At 42.4% G+C, this 22,795-nt stretch overlaps 1 protein-coding gene across 6 annotated transcripts in view; it reads left to right on the top strand.

The window, feature by feature from the left end:
- The window catches only part of BICD2 (BICD cargo adaptor 2), a 98,506-nt gene that overhangs the window by 34,252 nt on the left and 41,459 nt on the right, over positions 1–22,795 (top strand). For all 6 annotated transcript variants that reach the window (XM_037385091.1, XM_037385093.1, XM_037385090.1 and 3 more), the window contains exon 2: positions 15,710–15,922. In XM_037385091.1, coding sequence (XP_037240988.1) covers positions 15,710–15,922 — 213 coding nt within the window. The remainder of the gene's footprint in view (positions 1–15,709; positions 15,923–22,795) is intronic.

The raw sequence follows: 22,795 nt of genomic DNA, 5'->3' as shown, positions 1-22,795 counted from the left end.
GAAGCAGGAAGTCACGAAACGGTTATCCAAACAGTCATACGGGGATGTTTACTGAAGAGCTGGGAATAAAAACAGCCTCCTGGAGATTCGTAGTTGTTAAAACTTAATTTTCTTACTTAACAAAGACTGTCTGAAGGGAAGCAATTGCAAAAATTAGATTCCACGTTTAATATTAGCACACAGTTTTATGAGGAAGGGTGGGTTTTTTTGGTTGGTTGTTTTTTCTTTTTTCTTCTTTATTTTTTCTGAGACATGCTTTCTTTTAACCTTTGGGAGGGATGAAGTTGGGACGAGGACAAGAAAATTTGTTTGTTTTCAGGCAGAACAGATGAAGATGTTGTGGGTTTACTCTGTGCCTGCAACAGACCAGGCTGGGAAAAGGCGGTACCTGAGCACACAGCATGACCAGCATAGGAGGATTTTTCTCTTGGTGCCTTTTGGCTCACACTTTCCTTTTCCAGTGTAGATCTTTGTACCTGTGCTAATTTGGGGTTAGATTTGTGTTGGGGGTCTTGTTTTATGCAAGATGGAGTTGTCACATTATTGACCAGCCTTTTGACCTCTATAAAGAAATCGTCCTCCTGGAATCATTCTCTAATTCTTTGTTCTTCAGCATAAGATTTGATGAACAAGGAAGGCCAAAAAAAAGGCCCCCAAAGCAAATAAGATATGACTGAACTAGGTCACACAGGGACAGTGTGTATAGGAAGAAATATTTGGGTTTTTTTTCCCTTGGTGGTTTCCCCCCCCCCTCCCCCCTCTTTATCAAGCTCTTTTGGAAAGGACTTTTTTGGTTTGTATCCAAATTTGCATTGCCATGTACATTGTATGTTACTACTATTGTTGTCAGATCAGGGGATTCCTCCCCCCCCCCGTGTTTTTTTTGTTTTTGTGGGGTTTTTTCTGTGTTTTTTGTTTTGTTTTTGAAGCGTATAGATTTAATTTTGAAGACATTTGTTTTGATACTTCCTCACAGATACCCTGATATAGATCACCTTTTCTGCATCTTGCACACTGTTCAGTGCTGTGGTGACTCGGCATGGGCAGGATGGCTGGATGCTGCTGTCAGTGCATGTATTGACTTGTAGGGAGGCAGAGTAGTGAAGGTTGCCTGGTCTTGGAGACTCTGCAGCCTTTGGGTTTATTCCTTCTCTCATGTTACTGATGGTTAACCTTGGATAAGGCCTTTAACCTCTTTCTGTGTCAGTTTCCCTCATGAAAAAAGGGCTGTAACACTTCTTTTCTGTGAGAGTTGAATTTTTCAGGATGAGAAAGAGTGTAGAAATTTTATAGGTAACATACAAAGCCTCAGTAAATTGCTTGTCACTTTACATGTTCCAGCAGCTCCTGAGAGCAGCAGAAATCCAAGACATGTGTAAATCGTTACTTAGTGTTACGTGTGTTTGTTACAGTAAATGGAGACCCTTTGGTAGCTTCATGCCAAGCCTTGATCATGCAGGTCTTCTCTCAAGAAACAGACCTGTGGTACTAAAGTCTGCAGCATGAATTTAACTTCAGCTATCATGGTTTCCTTCCCTGTGCCATCTCAGGGACACTTAATGCTCCTGAAGTCTCTTACCTTGCATGAAATGCAAAAGCGTTTTCTTAAAATGTGTTTCATTACTTCCCGCTCGGTTTAGCATGCGTCATACCTAATCCAGTCCCTTGCAGGCTGTGTAGGGGTGTATGTGTTGCGGGTGGGATGGTACAGTGTGATGAGTCGGTGACCAATTTTTTGATCTTACTCTGCCTAACAGAGCTCTTGGCTAGCAGTGCGTGGCTTCATCATAACAAACCATTGGGAAGCTCCTATGAATTATGCACGGTAGCCTGACCCATTTGCAGGCCAATCTGTTTGCGACGCGCGGCAGGTCGCGCGCAGCCTGCGGTGTTGCCTTTGCCGTCAAGGCTGGTGGCTGCTCCCAGTGGTGGTCCTGCGTGGCGTGCCGTGCTAGCCTGCCTTCTGGGTCCACGCTGGGAACTGGCGTAGGGAAGGGGGAAGGTCTTCACACATTTTCAGATTGCATGGTCCTGCTGGTCTGAGGGTACAATTTGAGCAGGACGTGTGGTGAATCTAGGGGTAGTTTAAAATAGTTGATGCTTGTTTGCTTGTTTTTCTTTTTGTGCCTGAGCAAAAGTGTTGGTCTGTTGACCTCCCCCCGCCCCCACCCCCCACCCCCACCCCCCCGTGATGCTAGTGGGGCCATTTTGTGGGATGACATGAGAAGTGGATGTTTTAGATGACAGAGAGCAACCTTTCCCCATCATTGGCATGTTATATCTCTATCACATGAAGAGGGTAGAAGCTGCTTCAAATTTTAACTTGACAGTGGGGTAATGGGATGGGACAGCCCAAGAAATTTCACCTTGGGTCAAGGGTGTCCAGAAATACTTGCTACTTCATGCCTGGTGTGGGGCATTTAGGAAACAAAGGGATGGTTTTGGCGTGGGCAGGTGTCCATATCATGAAAACTTTGAAATGAAGGAAGCAATTTGAATATCTGAGACTAGTGAGGAATCAGTGCCAAAAGAGCACAGCTACAAGTGTCCAAAGAAATCGTTTGTTTCTTTTTCCAGGGAAAAAGATCATAAAACAGCATTTTTCTAGTCCTGAAGTAATACACTCTTTTTGCGTAAAAAACACAGGAAAAGCATGAGTGGGTTGTCCTGCAATGCAATCTTCACTATCTTCCCCGCCCCCGCCCCGCCCCTCATAAATTTTGCATTGTGGGTTTGGGTTTAATTTATTTTTCTCCAAGCAGCTGTCAGCTTGAATGTCTGTATGGGGGGAGGAATGTTTTAGGAAAAGGTTGTGCCTTCACTGCTGCTGCCTGCCCTTGCTTATTTCTTGCTCTCTGATTTGCCTGTGCCTATTAGGGTGATCCCGATTCTAATGATTCGCTAGCTAATCAGTCCTAGCTTTGTTGCTGAATGAGGGAGCCGAAGGGCAAGAATTGAAATGGCTAAGGATAATTTCCAGATTGACTCACTGGTGAGGCTGCTAGCATTGATGAGAAGAGAGAGGGCAGAGGAGCAGCTTTGTCAGGGCTGAGCAGCGATCTGCATGGGCAGATAAGGAAGGGCGAGGGTTAGGGTGCTGGGAGAAACTGATGCTGTCATGATGTGCACCCTCATGCTGGGTCTTGTGTGTGTTTCTAAATCTCCTGACTCAGGAACTGTCACGTTAACAACTCCTCAGATGAATTCACTTCGGAAGCAAACTGATTCTTAGCTGCTTCAGCAATTTCCACACCTGAAGCCAAACTCTCAGTTTCTGTAATCCTGTTGGAGCCTCTAGACCCCTTGGTTCATGCTGTACGAGGATTCTATGTATCACGACACAAAAGCAATGGAAATGGAGCACTCGTGCCTTCGAACAGGGAAGTGCTGGTGATTTTACGTGGAGTGTCTCCTGCATTGCTCCGAGCCATTTCTACTGCCTTCATTTAGCCAGTGTTTTATCTCTCAGATCCTCTCTTTCCTCTCTTTCCTCTCTTTCCTCTCTTTCCTCTCTTTCCTCTCTTTCCTCTCTTTCCTCTCTTTCCTCTCTTCCTCTCTTTCCTCTCTTTCCTCTCTTTCCTCTCTTTCCTCTCTTTCCTCTCTTTCCTCTCTTTCCTCTCTTTCCTCTCTTTCCTCTCTTTCCTCTCTTTCCTCTCTTTCCTCTCTTTCCTCTCTTTCCTCTCTTTCCTCTCTTTCCTCTCTTTCCTCTCTTTCCTCTCTTTCCTCTCTTTCCTCTCTTTCCTCTCTTTCCTCTCTTTCCTCTCTTTCCTCTCTTTCCTCTCTTTCCTCTCTTTCCTCTCTTTCCTCTCTTTCCTCGGCAAATTTATTGAAGGAGGAGAGGAGGCTACAGCCCCTTCCCAGCTGTGCCCGGTATGGCCAACATCTGGCCAAAAGCTCTTGTAACAATATGTAGAGTTGCTGCTTAGCTATTGATTTTGGCACAATCGCACGTAGCCCTCCAGAGCGTGCAAGTTAATGCAGTTTAAGTGTCCAGCTAACTAAGCCGACAGGCTAAATTAGACTTTTATCATCAAATCTTTTCATCCTAGTGGCAGTGCACTGAAGCAATATATTCTAAATATAGGCTCTAGTGTGTGTTTACCATTTAGGAAGGAAAAAAAAAAATCATCCCTCTAAATCATCTGTGGAATGTCCCTCTAATCTGTCAGGGAAAACCTTGTGATCTTGTAAGGCATTTGCATTTTTCCTGCTGAACCTGAGACCTATTACATCTCGTGTAAGTCTGATGATCCCACTGGCTCAGCTCAGATGCAAGCAAAGGAGCGCTGAAGCTTGACCACACCGCTGCTAGCCTTTTGCCCTCCTGGCCTGTCCCCTGGCATTGCCAGAGCATCCCTTCTGGCCTGCTGGGGGTTTGGGACACGGCAAGTGTACCACTGACTTCTCTTCTGCCACGCTGTCCTTGTACCTGAGGAGAACAAATAGGAGTCTGCGTGGGGGTAATTCATGCAACACAAGACCAGAAGTCATCTGAACCTTGTATTGTGTCTCAACACCTCGTATTTTTTTGGGGGAGGTTTTCTTTTTTCCTCTCAAATTCCAGACTCTTGAAAGCATCAGCTCCCGTAGGGTGCTTTCTTCTAGTGATATAATGGCACAAAGTGCCTGTTCTGTTCGGGCTGCAGCTTCCCTGGTGCTGCTGGGGTCTGTGAGATGAAGCGAGGCTCCAGTTAAAGGTACTGGAGCGATTTAGGAGGAATGGGAAGGAGTTCATTGGCCTTGCTGCCATTAAGGACTTAAGTCTTAGTGGTGCAGCTGAGCTGGCTGCTGCTGGCGGGAGGGATGACTGTCTTCTGGCCCCAGTTCGTGCACCTCCATCCATTCCCTCTGTCATGCCAGTGCTGCTGCCAGCCCGCTCACCCAGCCAAAGGAGGTAGGAACAGAGAGGGACTCAGTCAGTGGGAGTGCAGGATTAGGACATGCTCAAAGGATTATGGTGTTTATGGGAGCACATGAAAATGCTTGTGTCACTGCAGCTTTAGGCTTCTGATACATATCTAGTGTACTTACTCATTTAAGGACTTTGCTGAGAAACTGTTAATCAAAGTGCTGGTCTGTTTACTGAGGAACGCATGAATGGCCACTTTACAAGAAAGTTTAAAATGAAAATAGATGAATGCAATGCACAAGAGGAATATACCTCCTTTTATTAAATTCCTTGCTCCCTGTAGAGAGGTGTCAATCTCTTCAGAACCATGTTTGTGCACTTTGCTGTCACTATTTTAGACCATTATGGTCATTATAAATTTGTTGTTATGAAAAATTTGCAATGCTTGGTGAAGCCATGGAAAATATATTTTGTTTTGAATCTGATAAGCAGAAAGAATTAGGAGCTGAACTGGTGATAAAATTTTGTAATTAAATTCAGACTGACAGTGCAGAAACACGAACAAAAATTTGAGTGGCTTTTAGTGCTAATTAATCTTCTGATGCATACTAACATGTCCTGATTAGCTTAATGTTGATGAGATATATTGATAATTAAAATGAGGTTGGCTAGGAGCAAAATATGAAAATGTGAGATTGTCGCATAGGGGGAAGAGAATACCAGTATTTATCGCATGGTACCATTTGAGAACTGTTTGCCAAAGTAATTGTAGTTTTCTGTTACCTGGCCAGCTCTCCTGGTGAGGAGTGCTTTTCGGAATAAGATTGAGAAGCATATTTAAATGAAAATTGCAAGTTGGGTTTATACACAACTCTTCAGAAAAGCTTCAGTCTGCACTTCTGAAGGTAAAACTGCCCGCACAGATACCCGACCCCCCAAATCACAAAAAGGGGGGAAGGGGCAGAGGGGGCTAGAGGCTGGGTAGAGGTGGGGACTGAGCGGTAACTTGTCGTGAGGACGATGCCGTTCAGTGGCTGTTGTCACCATGGGCCTGTTTGCCAGCAGGGTAGCTTGATACAAGCCTCTCTCCTCTTGTGCTCTCTCGTGCTTATTGTGGGTTTGGTTGGTGTTTTTTATTTGCATGGCACTTGGGTATGAGATTTGAAGAGCATCTGGTCACTGACAAAATAGCCAAGGTTGCTGTTGAGTGTGGGAGGGGGTGAGTGAGTATGAGTAAATTGCCGTATTGAACCAGGTCTTGTCCTCTCTTCGGTCCCGCATGTTTCTGCCAGTGACCAGCATCTGAAAAAAAGGCATTAGGAACATGCAGAATTATGCTGCCAGCACAAGGTAGCAATCCCTAACGGCCAGAGACCATCTTAAGCCCTAAAACTTGAACTTTTAACAGCTTTTCCAAAGTGTCTTGACCCTTGCTTCTGCACTCGCACGTTGTTACTGTGTTTTATGTGCAAAAATGGCTAATATCTTGCTGGTATTTTCATTCCAGTGATCTGATTTTTGTCCTGTTGCCATGTACTATGGTTTATTTTTTATATTTTTATTGAAATACTTGTGGGGTTTTTGTTAGGCATTTGATACCTGTGATACAGATATAGATACTACAAGTGATGTAGTCACTTCAGAAGTGCACATAACTCATTCCAAGCTAGATACAAAATATTAATTGGTATATTGCAGATATATTACTAACATCTTGACTGTCCTTCAATTGAAGGATTTGTGGTTAAGCATTCACTTGAAGTTAGCATTTCTTTTTCTTTCCCATTGCAGTGATAGTTTTGTTTTCACTGATTGATTTTTTTTGAGTTACAGATAACTGACATGATTGGAAACTTGATCTTTGACCTTCCCCCCCCCCAAAAAAAAAAAAAAAAAAAAAAAAGTATCTCTTTGTCTTTTTTTTGTTATTATACCAGGTTTGTGGATTAAGCCAAGAACCATCCTCAACATTCAATATAAATAGCAAGAAATATCTGCCAGAGCCTTAATGATTTTTATATGCTGTTGATCTTACCCAGAACTTGTATACCAGGCATTATGGATGGCTGGGAATCTGTGATAAGCAGACAGCATAAAACTGTATCTGCTTTCCTAGTTCCATATTTATGTGAGTAAAGCAATCTGACCCCTCAAGACAGCAAAATAACCTATAGTACAAAGGAGAAGGCTCAAACCGCAGTCTGGGGAACGAAGGAAGGTTGGGCACCTCCAGGTTTAGGCTCTCTATAGTAGGGAAAATTACGTCTTGGCCTCTGAAGTGTATAATATTGAAAACTGCAACGTGAGAGTTTTGTCATGCTTAAAGCAAGCTGGAGCTTGTAGGTGCTGGATGGTTTGTAATCTGGATGCTGTTGGTAATGCATGTCCATGAAGGTGGTTTGAAAAACCAGGACTGCTAGAGGTAGCACCCTGCCCGTCGGTGGGGGATGATAGGGGCCAGGCATTATTACTATTACACTATAAAAGAAGGGAAATGTGAACTTTTATTAGTAACAAATGCATCCAGTTACCCAAGATTTAGAAAAATAATATGAATCCAAAAACGACAGTGTTGTTTTGTCCCCAGAAGTTTCAGGTAATTTCATTTGTGAGGCTCCTTCTGAGTCCCTCATCCTAATTGGTATGTAAAGGCTTTCCATTAGATGTTTTTTTTCCCTGTCTGAGATAATCTGGAGACAATATTAGTGCTCCTTGGCACAGTCTTATTTTCCTATTGACTTCTTTGTTGTTTCTGTCCAACTTGGAGCATTGCAACTGTAAAACCACTGCCTGTCCTCTGCTCTCAGCATTATGCTCAGAATCTTATTTTCCCATTTCTTCCATATGTCTACAGGTAGATAAGCAGCTGCAAGCAGTGATACCTTTTACATCTTGTATTTATACTCGGTATTACTGAACCCTTTGGCCTAGGCAGATGTAGTTCTGGACTGGCAATGCGACAGACTTACTGCTTTGGGCAGCAAATTGTTAAGAGGACACCAAGTGCCACACAGGTGCCTGTTTCCTTTATCCCTTATGGAAGGTGAGCTGTGCACCCTCAGTTCTGACCAGGTCTGTGATTGATTAAGAGGCCAGGCATTAGCTGGACGGCCACCATTTACCTTTTGATGCTGCTTCTTACTTACTCTCTCCGTTTTGATGCTGTGACATGCACTATCACCTTTCCTTGGAAGTCTTTTTGTAGCTAAAGCCTACTGAAACATGTATTTGTAAACTAGTGAAGGTTTTTGAAGTGCAACGTTTTGCATGGCTTTCTGATTTTTAGTGACATTACCATATGCTCCATCTCTGTCACTGGGATGCAGGGTCACTTGCTTGCACATAACCCTCTATCCTGGGAGTTTGTGTTTGGAGCCTGTAGGAGTCTGTCTCCAAAGCCCAGGACTCAGACCCCTTAGCTGAGTTGAATTCCGTCTCTGCCCACCTGCTAATGACATTAAGCTCAAGTATTGCCACTTTGCCATTTCTGATGTTCTGATGTTCTTGATCCAAAATTAATTTATATTTTCTGTGGTGGTATTTTTCAAGCTTTCTTTATCCTTAATGAGAAACAGCAGTTTTGGTTTTAGGTTGGTGAAGCATCAGTAACAAACCCACACTATTTTATTCCTCTTTCCCCTTGGTGGGTGTGTGCAGCTTGGCTGCGAGGAGCGTCCTGCTTCTCAGTGGTGAACATGTGCAGGATGTATGTGATTGTGGAGCACCTAAGGATTTTGTAAATGCTGTAATGCAAAGTTCCCCCCAAGACCAAAAAAAACAACCCCACTGGTCAGACTCTGCTCAGTGTCGGTTTTCACCAACATGGAAATAAATCCATGTGCTCCCAGAACTGCAAGTAAGCAGGAGCTGTTTCCAGGGGAAAAATCTTATGATTTATTTTAATTTTGTCTTATCCCACTTTTTCTTTGTCCTTGAACTGTTTTCATTTAAGGAAACAACTGGGTTCACAGCAGGAAAATGTGGCAGCATAAGTGTCACTCACTGGAAGATGTCCTACTGTCCCTGTTCACCAAGGCATCTGCTTTTCTCTCTACCTGGAGATGGAGAGGAAAATTTTAGAAACATTCAAAACCTGTGGTTATCGAAGGAAGGTCTGACATTCTTGACATGCTGAGGAAGAGAGGCATGCTAACCCAGGAGGGTGTATTAAAAGAGCTTGTTTTGCAAGTTCTAGCTTTAACTTGTCTGGGAGATGATGGGGTGATGCATGGGGTGTCCCTGGCTCCCTCCTAGGAGCTGTTTTTCAGTCAGATGATGCAAATTGGGCACAGTGTTAAAGCCACTTAGACGTTGAAAATACTCTTGGCTAGCATTCACTTAAAACTTAAAAGCAATTTCCTGTTATATGTGGGGTTTCTTATGGACCCTTGCTAGGACTTTTGAAAATGAAGTGCTTTCACTTCACGAATATATTTAAGTGCATTTTTTAAGCCATTATGGAGTAGATGTTAAAATCATTTGATAGTTGTAATGCTTCCCCCCCCTCCCCCCCCCACAGCTGCTGCTGAGATGGCTGTTTAGAAACTCATGACTGACTGGGGTGAGCAATCAGTATGTGACTTTTATTTTTTCCAAAGAATAAACCGTGTACTTCAGAGCTGAGATGAAACAGCAGGCAGCTTGTTTCAGAAAGGACGGAATGATCCTTTCTTGTCCTGTGTGTGAAGAGGCATTAGCAAGCTCAGTGGGGTTGTCTCAGAATGGTAACCAATGCCCAGTACTTGGCTCTAGGCTATGTATAAACTGGTTAAGCCTGTACCTGCATCTCTTTGAAAATCTAACCTTGTTTTCTGATGCATGTTTTAGAATATGCTTGGGTTTTCTTTTTTTTTTAATTCTCAACTGTTTCCGACACAGCGGCCAAAGAATGTGAGATAAGCTGACCAAAGGAAAAATAAAGGATAGATTTTTTTTTTTTTTTTTTTTTTTTTTTTTTTTTAGAAAGATCAAAAGATCACTTTGGCTTGTGTTTATGCTGAGGAATTACACCATCAAAATAATTTTCTGCAGACATAAAATAATTATACATTTGTTTTGAAGTTTTTCATGTTTGTTACAAGCTGAAGTACATTTTCTTTTTTTCTTTTCTTTTTAATCTGAAGGAATCAAATCTTGAATGTTTCTAGGATGACACATACTCTCCAGAGGTTGATTTATATTGTGGAGCCCTGAGCACCTTCAAGATTTTTCTCCATCTTTCTTAATCCTTCAGATCATGTGTTAGCGGTTGTCTTTTTCTGCCTCCCAGCTTCTTTAAATGGAGAATAATTTAGTTCGGTTTTAGGTGACAAATGAATTTGTAAGCAACTTTTCTTTCGAAACTCCTTCACTGAAACATTTTTGTTGTTTCCTGTTTTCTTGGTTGTGTTCTTTCATGGCGTAGGAACTTCCCCAACATTTTGACCAAGTAGGAAGGAGAGGTGACTTCTGCTGTAAGGTCATCTCGGAGGGTCTGAGTGGGTGTTGGGTATGAGGACAGGTAGAGACTGAAGTGGAGTGCCCAGGGAGGCAGCACAGGGCAGCCTCTGAAGCTTGGAATGGTCCCTGTGCAGCATGTGGGCTAGTGTCACAGGACATCAGCTCTTGGCAGACATTGGTAGAGGATTTGAGATGGTACTGGTTTTGCAGAAAGAGGTCTTCCCAGCATCGCTTCTGGTTTTTTGATAGTGTTTTGTCTTGTGCTAAACTGACCAGGCTCCAGGTAGTTTGTGAACCTCTTGTTTTCAGCAGTGTAATTCAGGAACTCCCAGAAAATACGGAAGCATAACACCATAATATGGGTGAATTTCATGATTTTTAGGACCTGCTTCTGGCTAAGTAGAGGTCTGGAGTGACAGACCAAAGAAAGAGGCAAAGAAGGCAGCACTGTTCTGAATTTACGCAAGGCCTAGACTCTTGCTTTTGAGCATGACTGAGACAATTTTTTTTTCCACATCCTCTATCACAGTAGCTCTCCCGAGAGAGGCACAGCGTTTGAATCTCTCCAAGAAATGCATTTGAGAGATTCTTCCCATTTCACGTGATCAGTGAACATCTGTGCATGGGGGAACGAACCTTTTCAAAAAGGTTAAGTTTAAAATATTAACCATCTTGTTAAGAAGTACGCTGATCGTCAAGGACTAAGGAATACTTTCTTCTCAAAGCGTGGAAGTTTTATATGGAAGTCTCTTCAGTGTGATGGATTTCATGCAAAAACTGTCTGCTCATCTATAAGATAACTGAGATCAGATTCCTCCTGCAAAATACACAGATGAATTTGTGTAATCATCAAATCTAGAGGAAACTTCACCTCTTACTGAGCCTGTCTTTTGGATATTGGTACTTTAAACCCAGTTTAAATGCACTTTAAATTTGATCCTGGGCTTTATTTGAAGTGACCTGGTTTTGACCATTTGTTATAACATCTCAGTTATTGGATGAGTCTGCCTCATCCGTTTGCTGTCCACATTCCTTTTCACATTTGTAATTACTGTGGAGAGTTTTGAATTCTTGAGATTTAAGACATCGTCAGCTGAAGATTAAATTTGTAGCAATCTCCTTTATGTTTAGCAATTTATTTTTCTGGGCTATTTAAGCATATGATAGCATGTGTTTTCTGATTGCTTTGAGTCTGCTGATGTAAGTAATGCTGTAAACACAAAAGCTAATTTAATAGCGGTTTTGTTGATGATACTTATTTTGGTAAACATCAGCTCATTATGATAAATTTCCCATTGGCTTCACGGTGCCTTAATTAGCCTTTGGGCAGCATTCCTGACTGTATTTGGGGGGGAGGGCTGAAGGACGAGTGTACTGGTATGTATGGCTGGTAGGGGATGGCAGCTTGACAAGAGAAAACTTGTCAGGATTTCAGTTGATCTGCAGCTTTGCAGCAGGTTATCAGCGATAACTGATAATTAACATTGGAATGATGTGGTGCATTTATCGGGGCTCAGCATATGGTCCTTGCTGCCTTGCAGGGTGCATGGACGCACTGCCCTCATACCACACAATCGTGATCACCTTGGCTGGGAAATGTTCATGTTCACTTGGTCCAGAGAGAAATGGCTGTACAGAATTTGAGGTTGTGTGTGTTTCAGGTGGAGGTTAGTTTTGATTAGGTTCAGATAGCGTTAAAACCAAAGGAGGGATTTCAATCTGTCTCTTACGCAGCTTTCTGAAGAGATAGATGGAAGCTAATCATACCGTTGTCCGGCAGTGTAAAGTGCTTTCCAATGTACTGATGAGCGCATTTAGCAAAGCAAATAGCAAGATAGCATTTTGGTTCATGATCTCTTTGATTTTGCTTTTGACCTGACCTTGGGAAATCTGGAAGAAGGGAACATTGATAGCCTCTTAACATTAGCGTCTTGTGTTTCCTTGACGCAGCTGTTCAGCAGAACGTGATGCTTTGCAGCCCTCAACATCCAGCAAGGTGTGTGCAAACGAGTTGTCAGAAACTCATTTATTTCACTCTAATGAGTATCATTCTGATATAACTGTGAACAGTTTTATTACCTATTTTGGTACCTCAGTGGATAGAAATAAAGGGTTTGGAAGAGGAGGAAGATCAGAGTGACTTCTGTTTCTGTGTCTTGTATAATGTTAAAACAGAAGTGGATGGGTAGACCCTGGACTTCTGGGTATCTGAAAGTTTGAGTTTCATGCACATCAGTAAAAAGTCAGTTTTCCTTTTAATGGCTTGATATAAAACAGGCCTGGGCTGTAGCTATGAAAGGTAATTGCATTGCCCTGTAATTCTGCACAATTTTGTTGAAGTTAAATTTCCTATTCCACACAGCCTGATCCAATTATGAAAATGGCTTGTAACATGAATGTATGAGGACGTTTCTAAGTACATACAAGAGAGATAATGAAGCTTGGTTAGAAGGGAGGTACTTTAAGTGTTCCCTTATAAATCTACCCAGGTGGAATTGTTCCAGGCTGCCTGTCCAGATGACCACATCTGTTAAGAAGGTTTCATGTGTTCTGTGTAGTGTCAGAGTCCATTTACTCACGGTTCTGAACCCAGCTTCCCAACCCCAGACAGTAATGCCGTCCAGCTAATGATAGGGTTTCTGCTGAAACTCCACAAGCTTGCTGGTTGAGAGCAAATAACACCCTTGCTGTGCAGAAATAACTGGAGCCCATAAAGAATAGCAGCATCTTTTGGTGGAGGTGATCCATGAGCTTGTTTCTGCAGTTGGTCTGCATGAGCTGATGTCTTCAGTTCCCATTTGTCATGCCATTTGGGACAAGCTGTAATAAAAGTCATTTTCTAAAAAGGGAATATGACTGTCTTAGGGCATAGAAAACTTAACTGAACTTCACCATGCCTTCACCAGGGAATAGAGGGGTGTGATGGAAGTCTCTAGAAGCTGATTGACGGAGGATCATGGAATAACAACATGCCTTCAAGTCTCTGAACAAAGATACGTTCTGCTGTATGAAAGCATGGAAAGCTTGTAAACTGACAAAAACCTGCCATGTAAGAGTATGAATTAAAATATAGAATTTACTGCTGTAGGATTTCATTGAGGCCAAAAATGCAGAAACCCATGAAAAATAAGAGCATATTTTACATGGGTAACTATATGCTAATAGCTTTTCCAAATTTACATTAAGCATTCTGCTTCAAGGCTTATGGCAATCCCCAGCTCCGGGAGATTATGGGGTTTCTTGCACCTTTCTCTGAAGCATCTGGCATTAGCCTCCATAGAAGACAGGATATTGGCTTAAAATAAAACGAAACAAAAAAGCCCAGTTTCAGCCATTATGCCAGTTTCTGTATTGAAATAACTCCCTGTCAATAGTGGCTTCTGCAAAACGATACTACCTTTTCAGTTTTGCTAAAGAAACCCAAGGCCTAGCATTTGCATCAAAACTTTAAAGAGAAAGTTGGTAATTATTCTCAATAATTTCTCTCTTAGCAGTATTATTGAGTTCCTCAATTGAATCATGCTTGGATTCTGCTGTCTGGCTGGTCAGGTATGGCTTTGAGTATCCTGAGCTTCAGTGTGCTCTGTGTTGGCATCCTGCTACCAAAGAAAACGGTGCCACTTCACTGGGCAAATGGGTGCCCAGTCCCTTTCTCTGTGTCAGAGATCTGTAGTAAATGGAGGCCTGTAAAAGGGTGGATCTTAATTCTTTATGGAAAAAAGATTGCGTATTTGAGAAATGTGCATGGTTTTTTATCCGTTTAACATTTATGGAGATCTTGGGGTATTAGGCTTTTAAGCTGCTTTGATAAAACTCATTTGACAAGGGCTTGCACAGATGGTGCTTTACTTTCTGTCTGAAATGTGACACTTTTTAATTTCCCTTGGGTCATCTCAGTGAATCTGGCTAGAATTTCTTCAATGGATGTTTGTCTCCTGTATTTCTGACTTGCATATCTGAAATAAAATTTAGTCTGATATGAGCAATATGCGGATGTCTTTAACTGTAGACAGAGCTAGCACATTCAGTCATCTGTTTCGGCCCTGGTATAATTACTGTACTATTAATGTGTCTGATCTGCTATACAGAAGTAATAAAATACTGGAATCTTCTCTTCAAAGCAGATTTTTTTTCTGCGCTGATAATGTATTTCTGAAGAGCTAGCAGAAGATGATTAATTGAAAATGTAATGCATGACTAGACAAGGAGTTTCACGAGATGCTGATCTGTCCTTGACCTCACTTAATGCCTGATATTAAGGTTGGCTATGAAAACCTGCTGTATGGATGCTGGCATCCCAAAAGATGCTGTGGCACCTGAAAGCTCCAAGTACATCTTGGGTTGGATTGTGGTGCATGCACATGCATCAGTTAAAAGGTAGCATTCATTAATGTCATTGACTTTGGTCCGTCTTCCAGGCAGTGTTTGTCACAAATACATACCTACTTAAAATGTTAAATCCTTTGTTTTATAATATCTACTACTGAAAGCCACTGACGGGTTTCTTAAATGCAGCAGTTGGGGTGCCTGTATGGGCTGCTTGCTTGTGTGTTGGAGAACTTTGCTGCTAGGAGCATCACCTGGTAGAGTTTCAAGCAAAATTAACCCCTCCAAAAAAAGATGCAGGAGGAGGTAAAAAATGAGAATGTCAGGTCTAAACAGCCCTGCTGTGCTGTAGAGGTTAGATCTCTGTGACATGCCTCTAAATCCCTCGCTGGCATGCTACTAGAGATGACGTCTCGGAGAGTAGGCAGCAGAGCTGGCTGGGTGAGTGTCCGCTGACCTACTTCAGCCAGAATGACCCACGCTGGCTTAACCTGGTTATGGAGTCGCCCTGCTAACCTCCCTCGCGTATGGCTGCAGTGGGTTAGCAGGTTTGAGAGGGCAGTAATCACCAGCAATGAGCACCTGATGGTGGTGATAGGTGTCTTTGGTATAGCTCCATCAGGAAGAGTAAGTGCGCTCCCAGCCTAAGAAGTGGAACAGGCTGCTAATACTAGATCTGTTTTCAGTGATTTAGTTTTTGCAAAAGTAAGTCTGACCTGACTATAGAGAATATTGCCCACGTAGAAGTGTCTGGTCATCTTGCAGTCGTCTTGTTGAAAACCAAAGCCTTGTTTTAATAGCAGGCTCAAGTCAAGACATTGTTCTTCCCTCCTGCAAGGGTTTATTTGAGGTTCTACCCGAGTATCCTGTGCATCACAAAACACTATTTAGGTGCTGCATGCTACTTCCAAGAGCCCTGTTGGCCACTTGATAACATTTAAAGGTGTGATCCCAGAAGAGGAAGGTGTGGGAAAAGCTTACACTGTTTTGCGTCGAAGAAATATGAGGATAAATATTTTCAACTATTTAAAATCGAAGTTACTTACGGAAAATTATGGATTTACTAATGAAGTATTTGTTTTCTGGTTGTCCTAGGCTTTTGGGCAGGCCCATACTAACCACAAGAAGGTAGCAGCAGATGGAGAGAGTAGAGAGGAGACCTTGATTCAGGAATCGGCTACCAAGGAAGAGTACTACATGAAGAAGGTTATGGAGTTGCAGACAGAACTGAAGCAGCTCAGAAACGTCCTTGCCAACACTCAGTCTGAAAATGAACGCCTTAATTCTGTTGCACAGGAACTGAAAGAGGTGAGTGAAGGTGCTCAGCGTGCATAACAGCTTGCATTGTAGTCACGCTTGCTTGTGCTGTCTAACCAAAATAAGGAAGATTCTTGAGCTGATCGATACGTGCTTAACGCTGGCAGCTGCTAAGGTGGGTTGTCTCTCTGAGACTTCAGTGAAGTGTTACATCCAGTTGAAGCTGTAATTCAACAGTGCAGTAAATCCAGCTTTCTGGTTCCATCCACTGAGCCAGCCTGTTGTGGCCACAGTGGTCCTGATCTAGTACAAATTCACTCTGGCCTTGTTCAGATACCTACTAATTCTGCAGTAATCATTGCATTGTGTCCCAGGTGATCTGACAGACGTGTGACTGTGTGTCTGAGCCACGGTGTTGCTGTAGGTACTGCACATCAGTTCCCTCAGCCCAAGAACTGCTGCCTTAAAAAGCAGAGGAATCTGTTTAGTCCAAGCACAGAGATGCTGTGAATGTACCTTTTCTGCCTCACTCCCAATGCAGATTTTCTTGCTGCATGATTTCCCCTTTTGTCACTTTTTCCACCCTACCTTCTAAAAATGTGGGAGTGTAACAGAACACTGAATTGCATAAAAGGAATAACAGTAAAGTTTAGTGTCTTGTGTTTTCTCTCATGAGTGATGCCTTTTACTTTGTCATAGGTTGCTTAACTTACTGCCTCAAAGGGCTTTTGACCTTTTCTTGTTTCAGTATTGAAACTGACTATTTGCGAGGGGAAATAATTGCTGAGAAACTAACTTAAGTTTAATTACGTATGAAATTTGTAGCTCAGCAGGAGTCACTGTGGCACTGATGCAGAAGATCGTTTTAATAACTCTTAACCATTGCTTAAATTTAGACTAAGTTAGAGACTGTAAACCACAGATGGATGTGGTAAACAATCAGCAATTACTACTCTTGAGCTGTCTTGCACCTTCCTTTGAAACATTTGGTACAAGTCTCATTAGCCCTGAGGTAATTGACCGGCCTCTCGTGCCGGGTGGGAAGGTTATCTAAGAGCCCACGTTTTAATCTCAGCATACTCTACGTGACCACAGCTGAAAATCAGAAGTGTCTCATTTAATTTCTTTAGGACATAGTAACAAATACATGGATAATATTTGGTGGTAAAATTAGTGAGGAAATGTGGCTTACTTCAGTGGAGATGGGGGGTTCACTAGTACCTCTCCTTGGGGTATGGCAGAGAAGGAGATTTGTGGGGCAGACTGTCACAGGTGATCAAACAGGCCGGTCAAGCTCTCCTTTGCATGGGTCCTGGCTGTGGGATAACAGAACTGGAATCGGGCCACGCACTCTGCTTAGGCAAGGAACCAGTCCCTGCAAGCACACACACAACTCGTCTTTATTTCCTGGCCTTTAAGAACAGCTTCAAAGAAAAGCTCCCCACCCTGGAGGAAGGTTACGTGTCTGTAACTGGTTCCACATGCCACTCAAAAGCAGTGCGGATGGGCAGATTGCAATCCAGCTCCCTGTGTCACTGCAGCTGAAGGGGATTCTTTCCTTCTAGATACTGCCATGTTTCGGCCACCTTTGTCTGGAGCTGTATTTTGTTTTATACGATCCTCAGATGAGTTGTCAGTTTGCAAGGTTTTAGGCTGTGTTTTTTCTTGTGCTTTGTCCTTCCAGCTCACTCACGCACCCTTTTGCACAACCATGCTTGTGTGAGGTGGGCCCTAGTAAGAACTGAAGAGTGCAGGAAGAGGAAGTGGGTGATGTCAGGTTTCCTGTGAAGATTTTAATTTTTTTTAAAGTATGTGTTTGTTTTTTGGGGTTTTTTTAAGCTCTCTTCTGCTGAATGGGGGAAGATGCATTTAGTTACTTGCTTAGAAACAAAGGCTGACAGTAATTCACTGGATATGACAGATTTTAAACTTTGAGTGGAAACCAAACTCGGTTAAAGAAAAATAAAATTTAATACCTAATGTGATAAATAACTGGAACCTTGCAGTTAGGGGTTTCTCTGCCTGTTGTGTCATCTCAGTGTGGGTGCTCTTCTTTCCTTACTTCTTTTTAGCCTGGCTGTTTCTTCTTCTGCTGGTAAATCGTGGTGGGGTAAACAGGTGAGGAGGAGAAAGAGAAATGGCACGAAAGCTTTAGTGTTAAAAGGAAATCATCTGGGCCAATTGACCATATGTGGTTTGGGGTTCTTTTCCTCTGAAGATACTTACCTGTGCATTGCATTTTGAATTACCTTTATAATTACTGGTAAGGAACTGTGAAGCAAGGTGTGTCAACAGAGATACTGGCCTTCTCCAGACCCACAAAAAAGCCAAGTCAACGTGAACAGCTTGAGAGACTTGGCTTTTCTCTTCTGTAATGCATCAGAAAGTGGCAGAAGTTCAAATAGTTGCTATTTTGCTGCTGTTGTCCAGGTAAGTGGAAACAGGAGGATATGCACAGGCTTCCTGTGATGATTTATAGATCCAATGGGAAATTCAATTTGAAAGTGTTGTGTGAGAGAAGTCAAGGAGAATGTGTTGTGGCCGTTGAAAGCCAGTGAGCAAGATGAGAAGTATGGTTTTGCTTAGTCCCTGTTGCCATGCTTAGCTTTAGTCTGTCTCATAGTAAGTTTTATGTTGGTATTAGTCCAGGGAGACCGTGCTGTGAAGAATGCTGCCATAGTCTAAAAGTGTTGGGATGAAGGTGGAATATGATCTACTGTTGTATACCATAGAGACGTAGTGAAAATTCCTTCCTGCATTTTTTCTGACTGCTGATGAAAGAAAAAAATACTGTGGCTCTTCTCTGTCTTGTTGTAGAGAATGTTTGTAGGCAGATATAGTCTTTATAGTGTGCATTTTGGAAGTCCTGTATTACTACCTGTCCAGAGAACTGACTTGCAAGATGTCTGGGGGAGCAGGAAACTAATCCCATTGCAGCCATACTGGATTTGATCCGGATAAGAGGAAGGATGTGGAAAATGCTTGACTGGGTGTCCTCTGGCCAGACAGAGGGCTCCTCCTGTCAATACCAAAAGGGAGTTTGAAAGCAAAAAAACCCACAATGAAACAAAAAAAGAAACAAAAAACTCCCACCATATCCAAATCCTCAGGAAGTCAACCGAAGCTGAATCTCTGCTTTATGTTTAAGGGAGATTTGCTTGTCAGGGCTGGCTGCAAAATGTTTGCATTTACTGTTTTATAGTTATCTGATAGACACAGATTTTTACTGTTGATGGGGCTTTTTTTGAAAAAAAATCTGTTCAGTCCTCAGTAGTAGCGCAGGAAGATGGTTGAGTGCATCACGCAGCAGCTCTGCATCACTTGGAAGCACATTCAAGACTGTGTGTTTAAGATGCCATCATTCCTTTGGTGTCTTCTCAGGACACTTGCACAGAAGCAGTGAGTTGTTTTTGGAAGGAGAAAAAGTGACATTTGGTACACCTGGAGTTGCTGTAGCAGATGCAAGTGGTTTTAACGCTTTCAGTTGAATTATCTAACTCTGGCCTGTTGAGACAGGCTGACAGGGTGGTTACCAATTATGAGTTTTACTGCTGTCATTAGCTAGCTCAGCACCTTCTGTGTCCTGGAGGAGTCACTGGAAGGAGTAATTGCTCCTGAGTAATTGCTGATTGCTATTCCTTTTTAATATTCTTTCATCTCTCCTGTGTTTTAGTGGCACCAAAACAGATTTCATAGGGTGATTTGGCTGTGAAGTCATGAGATAGCCATGCCCAGTATAGAGAAGCTGAAAAATAAATAAGTGGTTCTTTCCCAGGGAAGTAAAAGATGGTCTGATTATATAAGCTAAAGAAGGAAATCTAGTTTAATGTATGTGCTTTTATACGCTATGAGAAATAGCTGACGTGACGTGGTACAATATAATATGTGCTAAATAACATGTTTTAAAAAACTCAGATGTTATCAGCAACATACAAGTGATTTTATTCCTCCAGGGCTGTACAATGGAAGCTGTTTTTCTGAGCTTTGCTCTGAGGAAACCCTCTTGTTCTGCATTGTTGTCTAGTCGGCTTTATCAAGGGAGTGTGTGTCAAGCTGAAGGATAATGAGTGCCATGCAGTTAACCTGGCCCTGCTGTGCACAGCGGACATTCTCCCTCTTTTTTTTCCTTTTGATAATGCTGGGACTTTCAGGTCTGTGTTGAATACATCCACACAATTGTTTTATCCTGTTTGGGGTTTTTTTTCCTGTTTTTTTTTTTTTTTTAACCCTAGAGAAATGGCATGCCTAGCATGTAGACCTCTGTAAAGATCTATCTGGGACTTCCAGGTCTGTATTGAATACATCCACACAATTGTTTATCCTGTTAGGGTATTTTTTTTGTTTGTCTTTAACCCTAGAGAAAAGGCATGCCTATCATGTAGACCTCAGTAAAGATCTATCAGTTTTATGCCTCTGTCCTATTCCCTTGCCTCTCATTGGAGGAACTGGTCATGAGTTTGTTTTTCCAGAGTCTCAAGTTACTCTGACAACTCTTATGCTCTAGTCAAATCCTGTAAATAATTTCCTTAGCGAAGTTTACAGCTTATGAAGCTCATCCGTACTCTCGGAGTAAACCTAAAAAAACCCCTCATCAACCAGCCCTGACATCTTTATTCTTCAGTGAAGACCTAGAACTTGGTCTCTGGTTGTGGGTAGCCGAACGCTTCGCTAAAAGGCACACAGGTAATTGCCAGCGCTCTGATCAGAACAGCTTCAAGTGGAAGCTGATCTTCAGTCACTGGACACGTAAGATGGGCTGTATTAGGTGTGGCCTCTTCCACCACGACTGCCTTACACAGACAGTGATGCAGTGGCTTGCAGTCATCTCTCCGTATCCTTGGACATCGCGATGTTACAGGTGTTTGTTACCAGCTTTCTGGGCCTTGCAGTTAAAATAGGTGAACAGAAGTGGACAAGACATTGCTGGAAAGTCTCAGACACAGTCTGTTCACAATATCTGACTGTTTTAATGGCTAGCAATTGTTTATTTTTTGGAGCCAGTGTTTTCACCATGATAGGCCGTTAAGTTGCTTGTTAAATGTAACCTTGTCTGCTCACAGCGATGTTGGCTGACTGTTCTTCTATAAATACACAGTAATCTGATTGCTGAAGTTCTCCAGGTTTACTTAACAACATCAGTGAAGGAAGAGTATTCCTAAACCTATGATGACACTTCTCTTTTCCACCAGGATTTATAGCTAAGAAGCTGAATGGTCTTTCATGTTGCTTTCTGTTTCTCCCTCTTGAACACACTAGTAACCTGTGCAGGAAATTACACGAGAGATCTCCACTGCAACCCAGGAAGGAAAGCCTCCGTGTTCTGTGTTCTCTACAAGCTTTATCAGGAGCCATAAAGCCATGTATCAGGAGCTTAAAGGCGGCTTGGGTTTTATTGTAGCAGAGAGTAAGTGGAAACAACGTTTTATTGCGTTTGCCTAGCTTATTACAGTGTATTCTAGGTTTGAAGTCCTATGGTTCATGTAGTCAGACCCGTATTTCGGTATCAAATCAAGAGGGCTCGTTATTCCCTTTTTAAATAAATGGAGGAAGGGGGGATACATTTTTGATGCAACAAAATAATCTGTAATTCTTCATGTTATTGCTGTAATATTTCTGAACATATTGCAAAAGTCAAAGAAACTTGAGGTAATGTTAATCATATAGCAAAAATATGCTTGTAGAACACTGTATGCTTCTGTACACACTTGCATGGTGTAAACCACCTTTCCCCTTCTGAATCACACCTAATCTTAGTGCTGCACGTATAGGGGAGCAGGTTAGAGACGGGAGAGTGCTGAAAGGTACATTGTCTTTCATTATAAGAATCTTGGAGAAGAAAAGAAGAAAAAATTACTCGATTCTAGTTCTTTCCCATCAGAAAGGAGAGTATTAGAGGAGGATATGGAGATTTTGGAAGCAGAAGTGTGAAGAAGGGAAAAGGTGGTCAGAGGTGTGAATAGCATTGGAAAGGTGTCAAAGGCAGAAAGTGAGGAGAAGGCACGTTTTTCATGGAGAATATGACTTGGAGCACGGGAAAGGAAGATGACTGTAGTGGTAATATTTGGCTTAATTAGAGTGAAGGAGACTGAAATGCTCTGAAAGTTAGTGGTAGAATTGGTTGTTGTGGAGGCACAGAGCTTGAAGTTTTGGCAGTGTAAGAGTTTTGGTCACACTGAAGGAAGGTGTAAATAAGGGTTTTGTAGAAACATGGCCTCTAGGAGGTACAGAGCGTCAGAGACCCCATGGGGGCAGTGAGTTGAGAGAGAAACTCATCATGGTCACTAAAGAAACAGGAGCAGGTTTGTTGATCTAGAGGAAGATGAAAACAAAGGACTGGGATGGGATGTTGACAGAGCAAGGATCGAGCTCCTTTAGTTGAAGGAGCTAAAACAAAAAAGTTACCTTTTCATTGCAGAATATGGTGAGCTTTGCTAGAAAGCCTCTGGAGCTGGGCTTTGTAGGGGCGGCTTTATGCTTCGGTCTTACATACCAAATGAAGCTGCCTGAGTGCTGGTGTAACTTACTAGTGCAATCCAGAGGCAGCCAGATCAGGAGAGGTGGACGCAGGGCAGGTGGACCAGTTACATGGTCAAGATGCTGAGAAAAATTAATACAAACAAGCAGAATTGTGTAAGAGAGCTGAGTGCTTTAAATAAACTTCTATAAAACCAGATTGCAGGCTGGTGAGTTGTGAAGAAAAGGATACTTTGAGGGGTTTTGTGTGTAGTTTTGTTGTATTTGTTGTGTGTTTGGGGGGTTTTTTGGTTGTGTTTTTTTTTTTTTTTTTTTTTTTTTAAGACGACCTAAAAAGCACAGCGTTTCCCCTGCTCTGCCTGGTGAGTTGCAAAGGGTGGCTTTCCGAGGGTCACTCTGCTCTGTCATGTTGTGATTGTCTAGTCTGCAGGAGTGGCTGCGGGGTTGATA

The sequence above is a fragment of the Falco rusticolus genome, chromosome 4 (genome assembly GCF_015220075.1).
Source record: "Falco rusticolus isolate bFalRus1 chromosome 4, bFalRus1.pri, whole genome shotgun sequence".
Classification (NCBI taxonomy): Eukaryota; Metazoa; Chordata; class Aves; order Falconiformes; family Falconidae; genus Falco; species Falco rusticolus.
Note: the sequence above shows the minus strand (reverse complement) of the source record. Positions and strands in the feature narration are given on the sequence as shown.